The sequence below is a fragment of the Physella acuta genome, unplaced genomic scaffold (genome assembly GCF_028476545.2).
Source record: "Physella acuta isolate Inbredline_101_S28 unplaced genomic scaffold, ASM2847654v3 ptg000366l, whole genome shotgun sequence".
Taxonomy (NCBI): Eukaryota; Metazoa; Mollusca; class Gastropoda; family Physidae; genus Physella; species Physella acuta.
The window spans coordinates 416,247-438,068 of record NW_026731885.1 but is presented as its reverse complement, the minus strand read 5'-3'; the positions used below and the strand labels follow the sequence as shown (position 1 = coordinate 438,068).

The following is a 21,822-nucleotide window of genomic DNA, read 5'->3' as shown; positions in this document are numbered from 1 at the left end:
AAGCATTCACATCACTTGTCATTCTTTAGGTATGTAAAAAAAATGAAAATAAAATTTAAAAAAATCACAGATTCTTATTATTGTAAGTAATGTTTAAATATTAAAACTTACTTAATTCAGCATTTAAAGATCCTAAAATAGTAGTAACAAAATACTTAAATAACCATACCATTAATACCAAAAAATAATGTAGGTATTAATGTATGTATTTTGTACTTTTTTTAAGTTCAGTACAACAATGGTGATAGTATATTTTAAGATCCCTTACTAAAATAGAATATATTTATTTATTCTTCTTCACTAAAATTTCAGGACCACATTAGTTGTATCATACTTCAACAGCTCTTACATGAATTGTAAACAAATAATTCATGTGCTTGAGAAAAAAAGACTTCTTTGTTACGGTAGTCGACCCTTGGACCTATTCACCAGATGGTTTAGCCAGTACTTTGTCACACCCTTGGACCTATTCACCAAATGGTTTAGCCAGTACTTTGTCACACCCTTGGACCTATTCACCAGATGGTTTAGCCTGTACTTTGTCACACCCTTGGACCTATTCACCAGATGGTTTAGCCTGTACTTTGTCACACCCTTGGACCTATTCACCAGATGGTTTAGCCAGTACTTTGTCACACCCTTGGACCTATTCACCAGATGGTTTAGCCTGTACTTTGTCACACCCTTGGGCCTATTCATCAGATGGTTTAGCCTGTACTTTGTCACACCCTTGGGCCTATTCACCAGATGGTTTAGCCAGTACTTTGTCACACCCTTGGACCTATTCACCAGATGGTTTAGCCAGTACTTTGTCACACCCTTGGACCTATTCACCAGATGGTTTAGCCTGTACTTTGTCACACCCTTGGGCCTATTCACCAGATGGTTTAGCCAGTACTTTGTCACACCCTTGGACCTATTCACCAGATGGTTTAGCCTGTACTTTGTCACACCCTTGGACCTATTCACCAGATGGTTTAGCCTGTACTTTGTCACACCCTTGGACCTATTCACCAGATGGTTTAGCCAGTACTTTGTCACACCCTTGGACCTATTCACCAGATGGTTTAGCCTGTACTTTGTCACACCCTTGGACCTATTCACCAGATGGTTTAGCCAGTACTTTGTCACACCCTTGGGCCTATTCACCAGATGGTTTAGCCAGTACTTTGTCACACCCTTGGACCTATTCACCAGATGGTTTAGCCTGTACTTTGTCACACCCTTGGCCCTATTCACCAGATGGTTTAGCCTGTACTTTGTCACACCCTTGGCCCTATTCACCAGATGGTTTAGCCTGTACTTTGTCACACCCTTGGCCCTATTCACCAGATGGTTTAGCCTGTACTTTGTCACACCCTTGGCCCTATTCATCAGATGGTTTAGCCTGTACTTTGTCACACCCCTGTACCTATTCAACAGATCTAACCTTTCCAGGGGAATACTTGCCCAATTCCACAGGGGAGCCAACATTAACAATATCAGTTACCTGCTTGCATATTTGAATAGTACAGCTCTCTAAGGCAAGTTTATTTAAGAGGTTTCTCTGTTTGCTCTATATAGTATGACAAATGAACAAGGCGGCATAGCATTTACACATTATTTTACCCTATAATAACTATCGTAAAGTAACTGAAAATAAAGCTTCGTTCTTACACCAATTAGTGTGTACAATGTAGAATAATCAATTAAGAAAAATAACTTCATGCTAATTTATTTTTCATTTAAATACACTATATAATAAATTGCAATCTTGTGTTAAAATGGGATTAGTAAGAAGTTTTGATAACTTTTCTTTACATGGTCTATGTAACAACTGGTTGATACCTATGGCTTTCATTTAACTAATTAGTGAAGGTTAGATTAAAGATTAAGATTTATATAAGATGACAATCACAACTGCTAATAGTTGCCTTAAAATAAAACAGTACTAATACATTTGTATTCTTTACATAAATTCACATAAATATGTACATAACTGCAGAAGTAAATTGTCATTCATTACTGATACTTTTAAAAGCAGTAGTTGTTCAATACTTACAAATATTGTAAAATCAGATTAGTACTAATTGAATTCTTAAAGTTAAGTTTATATTAGACGGTATCCAGGAATATACTTTTTTTGTGTTACGCTTACTAAAAACGTTGTGAACACAAACAAAAGGCACTGCAGGTCCCATGGGGTTACCTCCCGCTGCATGAGGAATTTTAAAGAATTTTAGTACCCAGCAAAGACGAAATATAATGTGTCTTTGTTAAGGAGATACAGAATGTTACACTTGAGTGTGTGCATGAATCCCCAGCTTAGCTGAAGCAACAAGGCAATGTTGGATTAACAATGGTCCTGAACGCGGATAGCACAAAAAGTCTACTCATCCGTGACCGACAAAAAAAGCTATTATAAACGTAGAAGATATGTGCTTAACATTAATGTGGCAATAAATTTAGGACAAAGGTCATACCGAATTCTTTAAAATTATGACAAAGAAAAAAAAATATAACACTCATCCAACATGAAAATGTAGATAGACCAATTACAGTTCTAATTTAGTCTCATGTAAAATTGAAGAAGGAATGTCTGCTTTTTTTTTAACTAGTTGGACATGGGGGAAAATAATAGCTAAATGTATTAGGTATTTTTTTCCTGTCTTTTTAAAGCAAACACTGAGAAATAATTCCATAGAAATGTTTGAATACAATATACTTTTTACAAATTCAAAACACAACAGAAATCACTTCAACAAATTTGGAAGATGAAACAAGTGTTAGTGTAGATGTCTGAATTCAAACACAAGAGAAAAAAGTGGAACTCAATTTCTCATAGCCTGACACTGTGTTGAGAACTAACCTGGTTTTTTTTTTAATCTAACAAACAAAATACTAGTTAAGCTTTGACAAACAACAATCTGTGTATTCTGGTAATTGGCTACACATAAAAAACATGCTCTAAATACTTGCTACACGACACCGACTCTCTATAAATAGACAAATACTAGATTATGATCTAGTCACAACAGCTGTTTTAATACACTATACTATAGCTTAAAACAGCTTTTAATGAAGGATGAAATGAAATATGTTTAAAAATGTCTTCTATAAAAAGATGAAGAAACTAATTAAAATAATAATTAATAAAAAGAACTAAAAAAGGAAAATTCAATAAATGTGATAAAATAGGCCTAAAAAAAGTTCAAAACAATAAAGGTAGACTATATGACTATGTTTTTACGCTCTACTGTAAAAGAATACAAGATATACCTTCTGTTAATTGGGTTCACTCATGCCTTAAATTAAATAACTTTTTAATACATTAAAAACAGTCTCAAGATTTATTTATTTTCATTTTTGAATACAATTTTTACAAAAGCCTTCATAAAATTTTAAACTACTCAACTTTAAGAAGTCTAAAAAAAATATAGATTAAAAAGCTGAAAATCAACAATGAGTGTATAAAGTTTCTATCAATGGCTACCAGCATGCTTTTTCTAGAATGAGGTATTATCTACATTTCTCATCAAAGTTTTAAACAGCAACAACAAGTCTTCCTAAACTTGTATGCCACTTTTTAATTTCAGTACAAAACACATACAATTACTGCCAGATATATTAAAAAGTAATACCAACTTCACACTAAAAGACCTCTTTACAGATAATTTTTTACTCACAATGTTGCAAAGAGAAAAAAAAAGAATGACCACTGAAATTTAAAATTGTTTTTGACTGAAATCAAAAACTCACATGCAAGATTTAAAGCTAAAACAATCTCGACAAATAAAAGAGGTTTTCTTGCTTCACTTCCTTGACTTTTCAAATTGAGACAACAGCTGTGGCCAGACATCTGTTGCATTTGATTTCATTTTATTTACTGAGTCAAAACAAGAGAATTGATTTTGAAAACAAGAGGAATATGTAACCTCTCACTAGCTACATGTGTTACTACTCTCAGCTGTCACTTGATAACTGCAGCTAAATTTTAGTCTCAATCCAGAATAATGGGGGTGGCATGGTCAGATAGGGAGAGTAAATGGTTGCTTACAAGTCCAGAGATCAGACCCCCTGCAGCTTAAGAAACATTATCCAAGAGATGGCCCATACATGTTGACATGTAATTTTTAATAATTGTGTTAATGATATCTGTTCCAAAATTAAAATTAAAACTAAAACGGAGAAGAAGAAATCCAGAAAACTAAATTTAAAATACCTCATAAAGTATTTCAGACTAATATGCTGTATCAATTTTAGTTAGAACGACATGGAAAATTAATTAGAAAACAAAATTCACATTTTACTAGAACCATTTTATGCCAAAAATACTTCCTACATTTGTAAAAACAAGAGTGAAACAACAGTGGTGTTCTCCTCTGTCCCATGGGATACCTCACTGCAGATACATAAATAGCCCTTTGAACTACTGCGTGGGCGACAGATGTAGGGGTTGATCTGATTGCCAATACAATCTTGATAATGGTGGACACATCAATATCATCTGCTACACAAAGGCTACATTAAAATAATCAAGGTTTTCTTTTTACTGCTAGTAGGCTATGCAGAGGATGTTTTTCTAGATTAATATTTGGAAAATATTTACAAGTTAAATAAACAACCAAGGTCATGATTTTAAACATCATATGAGGATTATAAGATTTTACAGAAAGCATATCGACTGGTCTAAAAATACAAAAAAGCTAAGAGATCATGTCATATTATATACATAGAACATAGATTGGGGGTTTATTTTTAGATACAGCAGCTGTCAACGTAAGTTCATAAATACTCTGTTTATCCAATAAGTTGTGGTATGTCTGGTTTAAGAGGATTGTATTTAGAAAATTATTAGTTTATTTCTTTCTGACGCTGTTATCTAGATTAGGAGCCAATTATGTATATTGCCAATAACAAAATACTCCGCCTGGTTTTAGAGGACTGTATTAAGAAAAAATATTTCCTTCTGATCCTGTTATCTAGATTAGGAGCTAATTATTATCTATGTGTACCCATATTGCCAATTACAACATGCTAAACTGCAGTTTATGACACAAATTAAGATCACTTATGTAAAATAAATAGATGAATCCCATGCAAATGTAATCAGTCCATCTGCCTGGTTTGAGAGGATTGTATTTAGCAAAAAATTAGTTTTATTCTTTTTGATCCTGTTATCCAAGTTAGGAGCTGATTATCATCCTGGTACATATTATAATTGCTAATAGGAACATGCTCAGCTTATGAAGCAGCAGTTTAGGTTGAATGAAAATGTAATCAGCCCATCTGTAAATATAGTTTTAATGTACATCTAATACTTTCTTCTTCTACACATTAACTGTTTTATCCAAAAAAAAGTAGACAAGTATTGTATTATGCTAGAAAAAAAAAGAAAGAAGAGATTTCAAAAATAAAATATTTGGGAACTACTAACCAATATACTGACTTGAAAAACGAATATCTGACATTGTAAAAGCAACCATTATAAAAATGTAAGTGGTTATAGACATACTTATGATACTATAGTATATAAGAATGACATGAATGATGTGAATAACTGAGAGAGAAGATCTGGTGCTTTAACCGGTGAACAAACTATAATTATTATATTATATCAAATACCTTTCTACTGCAGATCATTAGATAGCAGTGTTACCCCATAAAGAGAGACCTAGACTACTATTATGCAATTTATGACCCTCTTGATCCAGCAGATGAAGAGATCAAACAAGAATTAATCAAACTGCTCCCTCTTCTAAATCTCTCAACTGCAGTAAACCATTATATGATCTTTTTTTCCAAATAGACTTAACTAAGGAAACGTCACTTTGTAATGAACAACAAGACTTTTTTAAGTATTGATTACTATAGGCCTACATTTAAACACCATTTTTATATTATAGTATAGCTGTTGTTAAAGAAGTTTTATTTAAGAGAATTTTTTTTACACTGTGATTGCCAAAATGTACATATTTATAATATATTGATTTTGTCTACTAGCTTGCATTTCTATTATGTTATTCCCAATGCCTTAAGTGTATTCTTTCTTATCATTGAAATTCTACACATGGGGAATAAAACCACACCCACCATCGTCAAAACTTCTGCTCCTTTTTAGGGACATAAGTATTTTTAAATATATATATATCAGCATATTATATGTTATATCATTTATGAACTTCATTGTGCAGTACGTACAACAGGGAAAACAATCTCTCTCATCAAAATTTTGCACTTCCTAACCTTAAACATTAAACCACTGTGATCACCATAAAACTTCTAATCCCTTAGTAGACAACATAGATATACTGCTCTGACTTTTAGATCTCAGTCAAGCGAGAGACCTTATGTTAGAGACCTTATGTAATTTATGGCCTTCATGATACAGGAAGATTAAAGAGGAATCAGTATTACCGCTCTCTCCTCAACTTTTGTCACCTACCTAACATTAACATTATGTCATTCATGGCTTTAATAAGTAAAATGTAAACAGAGGCAGATTAGTCAGAATCTAGTAAACTACCACCCTATTTTACATCCAAGAATAAAAACTCAGAACAGCTGTTCTTCCTGCTACAAACTAGCCCTAGATCTACCTATATGAGTATATGGTAATTCATTGTTCATTATACTATAATGCACAAGACTGTGAACTATACTATTTAATGGCGTAAATTGGGTCCAGTAAGACCCCGACAGTTGTTAAATGTGGCCTATTGGTGTAGACTGGGCCAAGTGAGACCTGAGACTCAGTGACAGCTGGTATGAGATAGACCTATTGGCTATAAGTTTGGACAGTGTACATCACATGATTGAACTATTGAGGATCGTAAAAAAGTATAGTTTCAAAAGTATAAAAAGTCTACCCCAGCTTACGCTTGGGGCCTAGAATCTAGAGAGGAGTCTGATTTAGAATCTAGATGATGGTAGATCTTGTCTAGAATCAAAATCTCTACAGGTTCTGCTGTTGTTTGAGTAATGATTGAAATATGAATGTTTGCAGTTTGAGACCGAGTTCAGTTAGTTTACTAAGTTTGCAAACTATACTATAGGCCTATCAGCCCTATGTAGATTTGGAATCTAGACTAGATAGATTCTATATCAAATATAGATCTAGTTTAGTAACTAGTAGTTGGTAATCTATCGTTCTGGGTACGTAAAATCGCCAGCGGCTATAAATGTACGAAAACATTACCTCATTGTCAAGGCTTTAACAGAAGTATATTTACTATATTGTGATATGTTTGTGTCAAATATTATAGATAAATGAATAATAAGCCTAAATCAATGGCTAAATATATCAATATAGGCCAGAAATTAACTTTAAACAGCCGTGTCTGCGAGCAAGATTTGCTATATAAACAGCAGCCATTTGTAAAAGAGTGGCTTCCCCCTGAATCTCGCGCTATAAGTTTATAAAAATAAAATTTTAACAAGATGGCTGCTATAGTCTATAGTAAATGAGCATGGTTGCATCTGTTGGAAACATCGCTAGTCTTCATTTATTGAATTGAATTGATTAAAAACAGGTACATAAATGAAACAAGGAAACATTTTTGTATTTTAAAAAACATAAATCCTCCTCAAATTGTGAAATAATTATTAAAATTTAAGGAGTTACCTGTTTTTCACATTACAAGTCGCGGGCGATTTTACGTACCTAAAACGATAGATTACCATTAAGTCTTAAAGTTACGTTAGAACTTAGATCTAGAAAATGAGGTGTACAGTCTAACACTCTAACACAGTTAGTGAGTAGGCCTAACAGAAGAGTCTAACTTACTTCACATACAAAATACTTCAAAATAGAATTTTAGAACCTCTGAGTAGTCTGAGTACTGTGAGTAGAGTTAGATCTGACTAGTCTAAGGCCTAAGGACTAAGGTGGTTTAGATCTAGAGTCTAGATCTAGATATCTAGTAGATTAGTAGTTAGATCTAGTAGGCCTATATCTAGATCTAGATTTTAGATCTAGAAGAATCTAGATCTAGTAGATTTAAGTTAAGTAGATGATTCGTAGAACTTAGAAATCTAGAATCTCGAAGTTTAGAATTTAGGTCTTTAGGAGAGACATTGACTCAATCACTCAACTCAATGATTTAAAAGTTAATTATTAATGGATAGGGAATCTAAAAGTACAAAGTCAATATTATTTTTAAAAAAGTACCTAATTTAGATTACAGATGATTTCCTCCAATATCACTTCAGATCTAATAAACTGTGATCAGTCCAGTCTAAGTGATTAAATTCCAGTGCGACGTGTAAAACTGTTTTCACCTGTTCAACCCAGTCGATATAAACTAGGCGATAGATAACAAAACGATATTTCCCCTAAGGGTCATATCCGGCTATTGGTATGGTGTAGTGCAGCGATCAATACCCGCGTCTGGGGAACCGTTTTAGTTTCTTTTAGAAATAGATTCTATTTTATCTGACATTAAAGCTCAAATGAAACCTTCTAGAATCAAGATTGAAACCTAAATACAAATCTATGCCTAAATATAATAGGCCTACAACTAAAGTGTAGGCATATTTAATTATTTTATATCCAATCCAGTGACTCATAAGTAGCTATTATATTAATATATAATTATAATTCCCTCACTTCACCACTTTAATATAAGCAAATTATTGTATTTATATTTCACTTCTGCTTTGTAAATAAAAAACCATTTTTTTTCCTTCCTCTGTCAAGACGATCCCACTCTCCCCCCCCCCCCCCCCCCCCGTTATTTTATAAAAGATTAGCATTGCTAGGTGTTATGCACAACTTTTAGTACTAGTTTAGAGCCCCATGAGTTGGTAGTGTGCTGGTTGTAGTTAGCTCCCTGCTGTATTATTTAACGTTACCTTAAGGTCGAATGTAGGTATAAAATTGGTGTTAATTATTGTTAGTAGAGTATAAGCTAGGTAGGGTTTTGTTAGCTCACCTTAAGGGAGGTTACTGTGAAGTGTGTATAAGATGGGGACAATTAAGGACTAAAACATCATGTAGTCTGTTCTTCATTGAGAAAAATGGACTTTAACACCAGGGTAATCTTTTGTACACTTTTTATGACAGCATTGGTCAGAAGAATTTGAATCAGGTTTTGGCTCTTGAACACTCCACTTACTTTTGTATGATTAAATAGCAGGTCTATGTCAGTACAAGAGAAGCTTGAAAGCAATAGCTCTGTCAAAAACTCATCATAATGTATCAGACAAGTGCAATTCAATAAGAAATTTGTGATGGTGTGCAAACTTGGAAGGGAATAATTTCAAAGTGGAATAAGTTTTTATTTTGTATTTATAATTATAAAAACAGTATTTAAATAAACAATGCTTATTTGCATAAGATTTTAATTATGGCACACGATAATTATTAGTCATATGGATGAGTAAGTTTATGTCAAGTTCCTTTTTGAACCTGATGGTCCATTGGACGTGGGTGGACTAAGGTAAGTTTTAGGACTTGAACAAGGATTCAAACTTGAGAGTTCAGGTTAACATTCAATTACTCTACAAACATGCCCTTAGTTTTTCATTTCCTTCATTGCTAATTTCAATAGAACCTGTCTTACAAATCTAGTTGAGCATTTCATATGCCCCATAGAACCACCAGTTTTGATGTTACTTTAGTAGCAGACCTGCATATTACTTTGAACATTCATTTAATGTGTAATTAATAAATAGATACATTTTATAGTTCAAAATATTTTATAACAAAACACATTTAGAATCTTCATGTATATATTATATACTTTTAATAAAAATTGCCCAAAACATATAGACATACCCAAATTTTCTGTTTCCTCGATAAACAGTTCAAGTTGAAAGATATTTTAAGTTCCAAAAAACAACATTAAAAATTTATTTATCAAGAATTCATTAAGGCACCAGCTAAAGTTAAGAAACATACATTAAATAAGCAAGTTAGAATTGAAAGGTACAAGTTACATACAAATATGTACACAAATGAGTGAATGGGTGAGTAAACTTTACGCTGTGACATGTGGAAGTGACATTGTGGTGTGGTGGGAACAAGTTTTCAACACCCTCTTGACAGATGAGTATGTTCTGATGTGTGTACTGTTTTCACTGATGTTGATGTGATAACTGATGTGTGTACTGTTTTCACTGATGTTGATGTGATGACTGATGTGTGTACTGTTTTCACTGATGTTGACGTGATGACTGATGTGTGTACTGTGTTTACTGATGTTGATGTGATGACTGATGTTGATGTGATGACTGATGTTGATGTGATGACTGATGTGTGTACTGTTTTCACTGGTCACTGTGATGACTGATGTGTGTACTGTGTTCACTGGTCACTAATGTCGATGTGATGAACTTGCTGGATCTGTTCAACAAAAGCTGGTGAGATCTTCCAGGGGTTGATGGTCACTGACTTGGTGCTGTCATGGGTTTTGTAGATCCCAACTAGTCTGTCCGCCAACTCAAACATGTTATTTCTCAGTGAGATTATGATAAACTGGGCATTCTTTGTTCTCTCCTGGAATACAGGAATAGGCCCAATTTAAAAAAAAAAAAAACAATGATTTTAAAAAAGTAATCTGAACTGTTTTTTGTTACTTGGTAAAGTTACAACATTTTTCAATGTAACTGACCAAAATATTGACATTAAACTACAGCTTACATAAAGTATACAGATAAAAATCATACATTATTCTCTTTAAAAATGATTCTCTTGTAATGTAAAAATAAAAAAAAAAAACATGAGTCAATTACTCACCTTGATGTAGTTGGCAACAATCGAAACATTTTTGAAGTCCAAGGCCGCATCAATTTCATCCATAACATACAGGGGTGTTGGCTTGTAATGGTGGAGTGCAAAAACTAAAGCTAGGGATGACAGGGTCTTTTCACCACCTGACAAGTTTGATATGTTCTTCCATGATTTCTTTGGGGGTCGTACACTGTACAAAAAAGAAAAATGTTTATAAAAATTCAATTTATCTTAAATCAGTTAAAAAGTTTCCATGACCTTTTTCTAAGACAATACAAGTATGGTTATTGTAACATGATAGCATGTACATCTTAAAGTAATTAAAAACAAATCCCTCCCTAAACCATATCTGAACACAACACTTCCTAAATCATATCTGAACACAATTCTATCTAAATCTTATCTGAACACAACCCCTACCTAAATCATATCTGAACTCAATGCCTAACTAAACCATATTGAACTCAATGCCTAACTGAACCATATATGAACACAATGCCTACCTGAACACAATGCCTTCTGAGAAAGGATCCAGTGAATCAACCAGTTCCAGCTCAGCATCTCCTCCTAGAGTTATCATCTGATACATCTCTTTCAGCTTGTTAGTGATGACCTACAACAATTACACATCATGGAGTATTTTTTAATAGATGATTAACAAATAACATTTGAAACACAACAAAAGCTAAATTAAAAAATCACTTTTTCTTAGAAATGAGAATCAAAACATTGCTAGCAGATACTATAGATATAATAAAAGTAGCTGATCTATATGTTTATATAATATACTGAGAAATCCAACCATGTTTTAGCATTTACATAAGAATGTTTGTGCATCACAAGTCAACAGCACTAAAACAACAGAAAATAACACTCTAATCTAAGACTATTCTATACATGAACTTTGTCACCTATAGTTAACTCCCTCATTAAATAAATGTTCTCAACTACCTGGAAACCAGCCATAAACTCTTCTAATCTTTGTTTACGTAGGCTGTCATGGTAACGTCTTTGTTGATCCCGGAAATTTGTAATTTCATCCAATTCACCAACCCTTTGAAGGTATGTTTCTTCCTGTTATTTAAAAAAAAATACACCATATTGTTTTAAATAAGATCTCAGGTGTAAACCATATATTTAAATAATATACAATAATAAAAAAACGATTTACAGCATTTCAGCGCGTAAGTAATCAGCAAAAGGATGATAATTAGCAGTAAAAGAATAATTAATATGGCTACTGAAAGTGTCAGGAATTTTTAATCAAATATAGGAAGATAACATGTTATTTTATGTTATAACATGTGAATAGGAAATTAACACACATAATAAACTTTAAATAAAAACTATTACAAGAAAATAAATGATTTCTCACAGCAGAATTTGTGATGTGGTTAAGTTGATAATATACACCTGTTCAGTTAATTAATTAATTATTTATTCTTAGCTAATCCACACAAGACATAAAACATTAATGTTCATCCTGAGACTTGAATGCTGATGTCCATCTTTAGCTGTCATAATTTGTGGATGGATACCCCAGTAAAACAAAATCAATTTGAATGTGAAATATCTCATACAACAAATAACAAAATCAATTTGAATGTGAAATATCTCATACAACAAATCTATCACCTTTTTCCTGTACTCCGTAATGGCTGCCATGTTAGGTTTCATCTGTGAGAGTTTCTCCTCTTGCAGTGTGATGCCGTACTGAACTTCCTGTTTGTTGAGGGACTGCAGCTCTTCAGGCGCTAGCTCTGGTAAAACTAGCTCCATGTTCTCTTCCTCTCTCGTAATTGGTGTTAACTTTAAACTGCTCCTCTAAAAACAGTTTTTATTCAGAACATTTACAGGTGGTAAAGTCTTATTTTAATTGCTGAATATAAATTAACTTGAAATAGCATTTACCATTGTTTATTTCATTGATTAATATTTTCTTTTAGTTGTTACATATTTATGCTTGTTTATAAAAAAAAAGTGGCTTAAAAAATTGAATAAAGCAAAATATCTTTATGACAATTAATCTAAAAATGGAAATATCTAATAACCTCTTTTTTCCAATGTTTCAACTTATTCCGATTTTCTTTGAGTATCCCTTCGTATTTTTCAAGCTCATGCTGGACAGTGACCCCTTCCTTAGCCATGTCTGCTTCCACCTGCTCCATCTCTTCCACCTCTTCTTTCATGCCATGAAGCTTCTCTTCCCTGTCTTTTAGTTCAGCCTGAAAACAATTTATTTACAGAACTATCATAATACTATAAAAACCCTTGCAGTTACTATCAGTTGTATTCCCTGTCTTTTAGTTCAGCCTGAAAACAATTTATTTACAGAGCTATCATAATACTATAAAAACCCTTGCAGTTACTATCAGTTGTATTCCCTGTCTTTTACTTCAGCCTGAAAACAATTTATTTACAGAGCTATGATAATACTATAAAAACCCTTGCAGTCACTATTAGTTGTATCAAACAAGATATAAGACCAGACAGATAACATTAGGTCACCTGAGATTTATTGTACAACTCTAAAAGGGTTGTTGCTGCTCCTTCTGTATCTTTGAGTTTTTGGGTCAAGGTACCCAGCAGTTCTTTTGTTTCCTCAAGTTCATCATTTAAAGAAACCACTTTCTCTTCTGCTCTTTTCAAGTTTCTGTTGGGAAAATGTATTACGTTAAAAAAAATATTTTAAAATCTTACATTGGCAGATATAGTATAAGCTGAACTAGTTTCTTCTGATTTCTTTTTGCTCCTAATTTTGCATAGGACTAAGACTACACTAAACTCAATTACTTAAAAATGTTTAAGAAGTTATAAAAAAAGAAAAAGCAATTCAATAATCTGATTTAAAATATTTAAAAATGAGCTCACCTTTCAGATGTTTTCACACCTACAGTGTTCTTGGTGATCTGCCCTGTGACTTTATCTATGTCATTATTGATTGCTTTCAAGCGAGCTTCTACAGCGCTTAGTTTGGCTCCTCCGATGTCAAGAATTTGGTTATGCAATCTGAACGGATCAAAACATTGATACATTTTCAATACAATTAGTAAATTAATCATGAGCTTTATGACTTAACAAAAATCTAACAAATATGTAAGAAGATAAAAGAATGAAAATAGTCATGTAAACAAATATTTTACTAACTATTAACAAATGCCACTGCAGAAATTAAAATTGAAGTAGGCCTACTTACTCCTTGACTTGGTCTTCAAGCTTAGAAGCTGTTTGGGCAACCTTTTCATACTCTGTGAATATAACATACACTCATTTATTCAATGTATCAAATATATAGTTAATAGTACAAATTACAAGAAAACCTTTGATGCATATTTTGGTACTCTACAAGAAAACATTGCCAATTATATACAGACCAGACAAAAAGAATCTTTCAACAACTGTATACAGAGAGATACAAACCTTTCCTGCATTTGCTCACAACATCCTCCAGCTGTTTAAGTTTTGTTTGATCTGGGACAACTGATTGTTGCAAGGCTTCTTGTTCTTGGACTCGTTTCTTCAGATCAGTTATCTGCACTTTAAGGCCCTATAATATAATTTTATAAAAAACATTAGCAAACTAACAAAAACAATTATGGGTAAAAGCTTAAAATTTTTTGTAATAACCAAAATATCTAACAAAATAAGCCATTATTGATAAGTAATAAATGTTGAGTTATTTTCATAAAATGTAAAGTACAGAAGACAATTGAAGTAACTGTATTAATGCAAGATAAAAGAAATGAGTACTTGGATTGCGACGGAATGCTCCTTCAAGTTATGCTTCATAATGGTGAGATCTTTCTCATTCTGGGAAATGGTGTCTTCAAGGCTCTTCTTCTTTACTTTAAGTGCATCTTTTTCTTGGTTTAACTAAAATAGAGAAGACATCATGACAATTTTAACAATCTGTGATAGAATGAAAGTTTAAACACTAAACCCATATAAGAAATAGAAAACAGGCATTTATCTATGTTAGAAAAAGGGTATGACAAATGCTTGAACCCCAAATTTAAGCATTTTTTTCCTTACTTTTTCCAGTGAAGACTCCATGTTGGCAATTTCTTTAGGATCAACGTCAGTCACTATAGAGGATCCCATTTTACCTTTGCATACTGAAGTACCACCACCGCTCATGGCACCTACATTTTATACAAGGCATTAGAAATATCAAGAATGTATACATCAAATCATTTACATGTTTGACTTAAATTTTCTTTTACATAGTGATGATAAAGGATAAACAAACATAAAGTGCTTTTAAATGATTTAAAAAGAAAAATAGATAAATATTTCAAAAGCACCTGTCATTTCTATCAACTCTCCTTTGAGAGTCACAACCCTATATCTTGTTTTTCCATAGGCTATTCGAGTTGCTTGATCTATATCCTTTGCCACTAATGTGTTTCTCAATGCAAAATAGAAGCATGTTTTCACTGTCTCATCCTTAACTCGAATTAAGTCAAACAGTCGAGGTATATTTTCAGGTCTAAATGAAATCAAAAGAGATGAAAATTCAAATAATATTTTGTGTAAAGTTAAAAGGAATCCATAATAATAAAACTGTCAAAAAAAAAAAGAATACACGCACAGCTCATCTTTTTAACCATTACATATTTTGTTTGTTAATATTATTACTAATACAAAAAGTTCTTCTAAAAAAATGTGTCATACGTTGTAAGTTTTTTCTTGGTCTCCTCACGCCACACCTCCATTTTGTCCAGCAAAATGAACTTTCCTTGTCCAATGTTATTTTTCTTCAAGAATTCAATGCACGCTTTTCCTGTGTCAATTGTGTCCACTACAATATGGTCCAGACTGCCACAAGCTGTGGAAATAGCCACATCGTACTGGCCATCTATGGCACCTAGATCTCCCTTAAAGAAGGTAGGGGAATAGGTTATTAGAGATGAAATGTGACAAAAAATCAACAGGAGCTGTGGCTTTTTTAAGGTGTGTGAGAATGTATGAATTAATAAATCAAATTTTAACTTAAAAACATATTTAGCCAGTGCGTATTATTATTATTTAGTAGTTTCATAAATCTTGACAGATCAAATTACAAAATGAGCTACATCCAGGCACCAACTTACAAGGCGTCCATAAATTCCAGGCAAAACTCCTTTCTTCTTCTCCGCCATCAGAGAATCAAGTACCCTGTTTTGATTCTTGGAGGTGGCTAATGAGTTTTTCACTTCCTCCACTTTGTTCAGCAGGTTGCTTCTCTAAATATTTGATTACATATGATCACTATTATTATCAATATCCCAAAATCAAAGATTTTATTTTAATTAAGTAAATTAACAGCATAAATTCAATACAGTGCTATCTAGAAATGAAGAATCACTTTTACCTTTTCATCGCACTGAACTTCATCTTTGGTGACTTGCTGTAGTTCATCTTTTGCTTTCTTTACACTAGCTTCAAATTTTGGTATTTCTTCCTCAAGTAGCTTCATATCTCTGAATGAGAGACAAAAATATGTCATTATATTCCACTCTTTAAAGCTAACACATAAGATGCAGATTAACCTATACTAGAGACCATCCAACTAATTGCAGTAGTTCTTACTTCTTGTGTTTCTCCAAAGCAGCTTCAGCATCTGTCAAGTTTTTCTGCACAGTCTCCAACTTCTTAGTTTCAGCCCTCTGTCTACTTGTATTTATTTCCAGCTCTGTCTCAGCTACTTGAAGCTTTACATTGGGAAAAACAAACAACAAATCATCACCTGTGTTATTAGCAACATATTCTGAAGTACAAATGATTTTCAGACACAAGAACACCAACCTTTGATTTTTTATCATTCAATTCTTCTTGTTGTTCTAGAAGTAAGGCTTCTTTAGCAAGTTTCTCTTCTTGCAGTCCCTTTACAAAACATACAAATCTTATTATTTTTGTATCTTATATTTTAAAAATGCGCATATCGCCAATTTTTCTTAACAGAGTTTAAATATGTTTTTGTAGAAAGTGTCTATTTTTTTATTCAAGGGAAGTATGTAAGTTACCTTAGTTGCATCTTTCAGACTATCCATGACAGCCTTTTCATTTTCTTCCTCTTTCTCTTTAGCTTTCTCCAGATTTGCCAGTTTTTTCCGCATCTCAGCACAGGCTTGCTCAGCTTGTTCTGGTATAAGCTTAAACTCCGCAATCTAAAGCAATAACAACATATTATTATCTAAAGCAATAACAACATATTATTATCTAAAGCAATAACAACATATTATTATCTAAAGCAATAACAGCATATTATTATCTAAAGCAATAACAACATATTATTATCTAAAGCAATAACAACATATTATTATCTAAAGCAATAACAACATATTATTAGACAACTCTAAATTGAAACATGAGCAGATACTATTTTTCTTAATAATTATGGTACTATGTACTTTTAACAATAGCAGTGGATTTCTGCAAAGTGTATTGATGTACCGAACAGAAAGCTCATTTACTATGGAGATTGTCAGATTTATAACATGTTTGCCAACTATTAAGGTCAAGTCCAGTTTTAGTCAGATCAAGTCTAACTGTACTCCTTTGTTACAATATCCAATTAGTTTCTATAGGATCATTACTTGATAGAGTTACATTACTTGAAACTTACTTTAGCAGTCTCTAATTCCAGAGATTTCTCCAGTTTTTTCAACTTGGCTTTGTTCAGTTTTATATCTTCCTGGCACTTGGCATCCTGATTCTCCATGTCGGAGAACTTCTCTCTGCTCTCATCACAAGCTTTTAACAGCTTTTCGTACTCACTATTCACAAGAAAAGTAATACATGGGTGTGCTATAGTTACAATTTTAAACTGCCAATGTGTGAATTCATGAAAGCTATCTTGTAAGTTCACCCAGAGACATTCAACAATACATTAACAAATATGTTAAAAGCAATTAGTACTCTAAAATATAATTCATTAATATGATCTGGAGTTAAAATACCATTTATTAATATATATATATATATATATATATATATATATATATATATATATATATATATATATATATATATATATTCAGCTATTAAATTACAGGTCTAATTAATAACAACTTAGCAATTTAATGAGTATGGGGAGGAATTAGTTACTTACTTTTTCACTTTTTTGTATTCTTTCATCTTTACATTTTTATTTTCCTTGATTACTGATAGTTTTTCTTGGAATTTTTTTAGTGACTCATTAACTTTATCATACTCTGCTTGAGCTTTCGCTTCATTTTCAGAGCATTCCATTCTAGCAAGAAACAAAAAAAAACAGATTAATATTGATATTTAATGCAAAGCAACTATTATGGGGGAAAACGTTAACTGTATAATGCAAATACGTTTTTTGATTTACTAAGATTTATTTCTATAAGAAATAAAAAGGCATATAACAGTAACAAGCAAAGAATCCTTTAATGAAATATTTACTTACATATATTTCTGAAACAATTTGTTCTTCAGCTTCATCAGCTCATTGTCCATGTTTAAAAACTCAACAGCCTCATTCTTTGGCCCTTCTAGATTTTCCATCTCTTTCTCTACAGCTTTTACACGGTTTAGCTAAAAACAATATGATTAATTGAAATACGTAAATTATGTAACAATTTATTTAATATAACAGGATTTTTAAAAAAAAGTTTTTAAAATTATTTTAATTTATTCAATTTCACTATTTCTTGATATATTTCTAATCCAAAACATCAATATTAAAAAATTTCTATAAACAAACTGATCTTACTTTTTCAGATCGCAGGTCATTAAGCGTGTCAACACGCTTATTTAAAGTTTCTATTGGCTGTTTGAATCTGTTGGATCCAATAATATCCTCCAAAAATTCAAGCATGCCATCCTCGTGTTCAGTCAGAGCTTTTGGTTTCATCATGGCAATTTGTTCAACTTCGCCCTGAAAATGTTAATTGTTTTATATTTAATTAAGGTTCAAGAATTGGAGTCCTCCCTCTTCTGCTCTAATTATCAAGACCAATGTATGAAGCTCTATAATACATAACAAATAAAACAAATAAGAAAGTTCTACACTTTTTAATACATTATTAATAAAACATAGTAAAACATTAACCTGAAGGATAAGAAACCTGTTGTGATCCAAATCTATGCCACTTCCTCGAAGGACTTGGGCCACTTCTTTATATGCTGCCTTCTTACCATCCAGATAATAGCAGGAGCTGTTATCTCGGAAAGCAGTACGTGACACTACAATTTGGCTGTTTGGGACTACAGTATAATCATCATCTCCCAGCTAAAGAAACAAATGTGTATAAATCTGAAATGGTCTAATTTATATTCTCACAACGTAAAGTAATAGCTATTATTCTAGCTAAATTTGATTTTACAAAATTTAAAAAATAGTTTTAAAAATTATTTAATAATTATACAACTACAACAGATATGGCTAAATAAGAAACACTTACCCCAGTATCTATGATTTTTTGGAAATGAACAGCAACAGAGCAACTGTTGATATCTTGATGTTTCTCACTGTTGTGAATCAGAACACTGATCTTTTTGGATCTTATTTTGTTGGCACGGTAACCAAACACAAACAGCATTGAGTCAATCACATTTGATTTACCACTTCCATTTGGGCCAATAATTGAAGTAAAATTCTACAGAAAAACATTAATTGTTATTTTTATTGTGAAAGTCTCCTTAAACAATAAAAAAAAATCATCCAAAGATAAATAAGGACAAGACTTGAAACAAATGAAAATAACCATTATCTAATTGCTTGAAGTTGATATATGAACCTACCCTATTGAAAGGACCTAGAGTTTGAACCCCAGCATATGATTTGAAATTCTCATTTACTATTTGGGTGATCATTAAACGTGGCCCATTTGTTTCATATGTAGCTACAGACTGTACAGCCTCTGGTACCTCAATAGGCCCATAATCTGAAGGACAAAATTATTTTTACACCAATAAAGTACAATAACCATAAATGCCTATAGACCTAGTTAAGTTAGTATAGATGAGGTTCATAAGAATATTATTTAGGCCTAGTACTTAAGAAAAAACACAAATAATTTATTTTCATCATAAGATTTAAGAAAATTCAAACTGATTAATAAACTTCCTAGCAGATTAGGCCTAACTGAAAAGTTTAATTATAAGCTATAGACTAGGCCCTAAGTTATGAAATTACCTGCAGGGTTGAAAACCAGTGGTGCACTTATTGTAGGAGGATTATTTTCAGCTCCATTTTCAGCATCCACATCCATGTCCATCATGAAATTTTCCTATGTATGCTTAAATTTAAAATCTGCAACAGTCAATTCATTAAAAACTGAAAGAATGTGGTTCAAGGTAACTTAAGTAACCTTACGTATAAGTAGCTAAATCTTCCGAAAAACAAATAGAATTTATTAAGACTCAATTAATGGACACCAGCGAATTGACGAGATTCCTTCCATAATGTTGTTGACATGGAATAAAAACGTGCTTTTTAGATTTAGACCGTAAAAAAAAAATTAAAAAAAAAAACTTAAGCCCAAAATTAATTTAGAAATTTTATATTTTTAGAATAAATGCTATAAAAGTTGCAAATCCAGAGAACTTGAAAATAATTTGTTGAGTTTAAGGCTACATTTCTATTTATTTTCATCAAGCCTAAGTTATAACCAGATGTTTCACTTTCGTAAGACAAATATTGATTGGCTGTACAGTAACTTAGAGATCGATAACTATTTGTTTACAAAACTTTGCAGATCAAGTTTTTAAATAACAATGCAAATTTAAAACCCCATGACCTAGTTTTCTATTTTTAGCTTACAATGTGTACAATAAAATCTATGGCGGCCTATCCAATAGCAGGATGCCATTGTTTATGTCGCCATTACACGTGAAAACCAAATTGTTTTTGCTTTTTTTTTAATTTTTATTTAGTTACCGAAAATATTATAAACATCAAATACATCCAATCTTTAGTAAAGTCCGAAAAAAACCAGACAGGCAGGATTTTATAACCATATTAATTGTAACTACGCTGTGCATGATTTTTAAATGAATTTATACACCTCTCAAATACCTTTGAGACTTTTCTCGCTGGTGTCCATTATCAATATTATTCATTAGGCCTATTGAATGCCTACAAAATAAAATAGTAAGAAAAGGCCCTGCCCTAAAAAAAATAAGGCCGATTCTAGCAGCAAAAAGATATGCATGCGCAATGGAAACTAATGCCTTCATTTGCAGCTGTTTTCGATGGTACTGTGCATGCGTGTGTTTACAAACAGCCAAGCCTAACTCTATCGCAGCTATTAATTAAGGTCACTGAGCAGAATTATTGAGTTTCGTATTTTCTGCAGAAAAATCTTTTTCCAAGTAGATCTAGTCACTTTGAAAAAATAAATACTTTAACCTTAAACCTGTCCAGCCCCCCCCCCCTCTTTCCCTTAGAGAAAAAGTTTGAAAGAAATACAGTAGACTAAAAATTAAAATTAAATTAGGCCTACTCAGTAGCACTAGAACTAGATTCTAGTAGTAGATCTAGATCTAATCTAGATCTAAATCTAGTAGTAGAGTCAATATTGATTGAAATCTGGGTTTTCGATATATAAGTGACACTGAGGGAGGTGAATGCATGTGAAAGTGACTGACACCCAGTGACAGTGATAGAATCATAGATCTAGATTTTAGATCTAGAGTTTAGATCTAGTCTAGTTAGTAGTTAGATTCGAGTTCTAGATAATTAGATATCGACTACTGATAGATCTATAAATAAAATTAAAACCTAGATCTAGACTTTGATTCTAGAATCTAGGTCTAGGGTTCTTTACAATTTTTTGGAGTAGTTACTGTACTCAACTGTACTGTACTGGTGGTAAGCAGGGCAAGGCCAAGGGCCTGTGAAATATCTAGACTAGATCTAGATCTAGATCTAGATCTAGTCTAAATTCTAAATCTAGCATTATACAAATGCAACATCATAATGTTTATAATTTTAATGTAAAATCTAGATTAGACAGATTTCGATGCTAGAATCGATAATTAATATTAATTAAGATCTAGATCTACATTATTTATATCTAGTCTAGGTCTATAATTTGAAAAACAAACCTAAGGTCCGACAGTGTTTTCTCAAGCAGTTTGTATTATATCGAAAAGTG

The 21,822-nt window shown here is 32.3% G+C and overlaps 2 protein-coding genes and 1 long non-coding RNA gene across 7 annotated transcripts in view; 1 reads left to right on the top strand and 2 right to left on the bottom strand.

Moving 5' to 3' along the window:
* Positions 1-8,278, bottom strand: part of LOC131941577 (UDP-glucuronic acid decarboxylase 1) — a 20,249-nt gene extending 11,971 nt beyond the window's left edge. For 3 of the 4 annotated variants that reach the window (XM_059300888.1, XM_059300891.1, XM_059300892.1), the window contains exon 1: positions 8,150-8,278. The gene's annotated coding sequence lies outside the window, so the exon portion shown is untranslated. Of the gene's footprint in view, positions 1-2,041; positions 2,074-8,149 lie in introns of those variants that run through there. The other variant, XM_059300889.1, reaches the window with a different exon arrangement.
* Positions 4,484-18,527, top strand: LOC131941578 (uncharacterized). 2 transcript variants are annotated; one of them, XR_009386655.1, is made up of 3 exons: positions 4,484-4,758; positions 11,705-11,773; positions 18,443-18,527. It is a non-coding gene; the product is annotated as an uncharacterized LOC131941578 (long non-coding RNA). The 2 variants fall into 2 exon arrangements; XR_009386656.1 differs by lacking the exon at positions 18,443-18,527 and adding an exon at positions 14,753-14,869.
* On the bottom strand, positions 9,289-21,822 carry LOC131941576 (structural maintenance of chromosomes protein 4). The gene is made up of 28 exons (XM_059300887.1): positions 21,773-21,822; positions 19,860-19,976; positions 19,466-19,608; positions 19,126-19,320; positions 18,774-18,953; positions 18,435-18,599; positions 18,129-18,256; positions 17,805-17,945; positions 17,319-17,469; positions 16,717-16,860; positions 16,499-16,576; positions 16,283-16,404; positions 16,065-16,173; positions 15,805-15,936; positions 15,386-15,588; positions 15,016-15,200; positions 14,744-14,853; positions 14,462-14,584; positions 14,132-14,258; positions 13,908-13,959; positions 13,583-13,720; positions 13,220-13,364; positions 12,763-12,936; positions 12,347-12,535; positions 11,663-11,785; positions 11,215-11,324; positions 10,718-10,901; positions 9,289-10,477 (listed from the first exon to the last, which is right to left on the bottom strand). Exons 2-28 carry the CDS (start codon positions 19,942-19,944, stop codon positions 10,286-10,288), a joined length of 3,828 nt encoding a protein of 1,275 aa, XP_059156870.1. The 5' UTR covers positions 19,945-19,976; positions 21,773-21,822; the 3' UTR covers positions 9,289-10,285.

Bases quoted from the DNA above. Each gene is read 5' to 3' on its own strand.
- LOC131941576 (XM_059300887.1), bottom strand. From the start codon at position 19,944: ATGATGGACATGGATGTGGATGCTGAAAATGGAGCTGAAAATAATCCT. The intron at 17,470-17,804 runs GTAAGTAACTAA...TCTTGTGAATAG, and splicing joins GAATACAAAAAAGTGAAAAA to TGAGTACGAAAAGCTGTTAA. The intron at 15,937-16,064 runs GTAAAAGTGATT...TCAAATATTTAG, and splicing joins AAGTTCAGTGCGATGAAAAG to AGAAGCAACCTGCTGAACAA.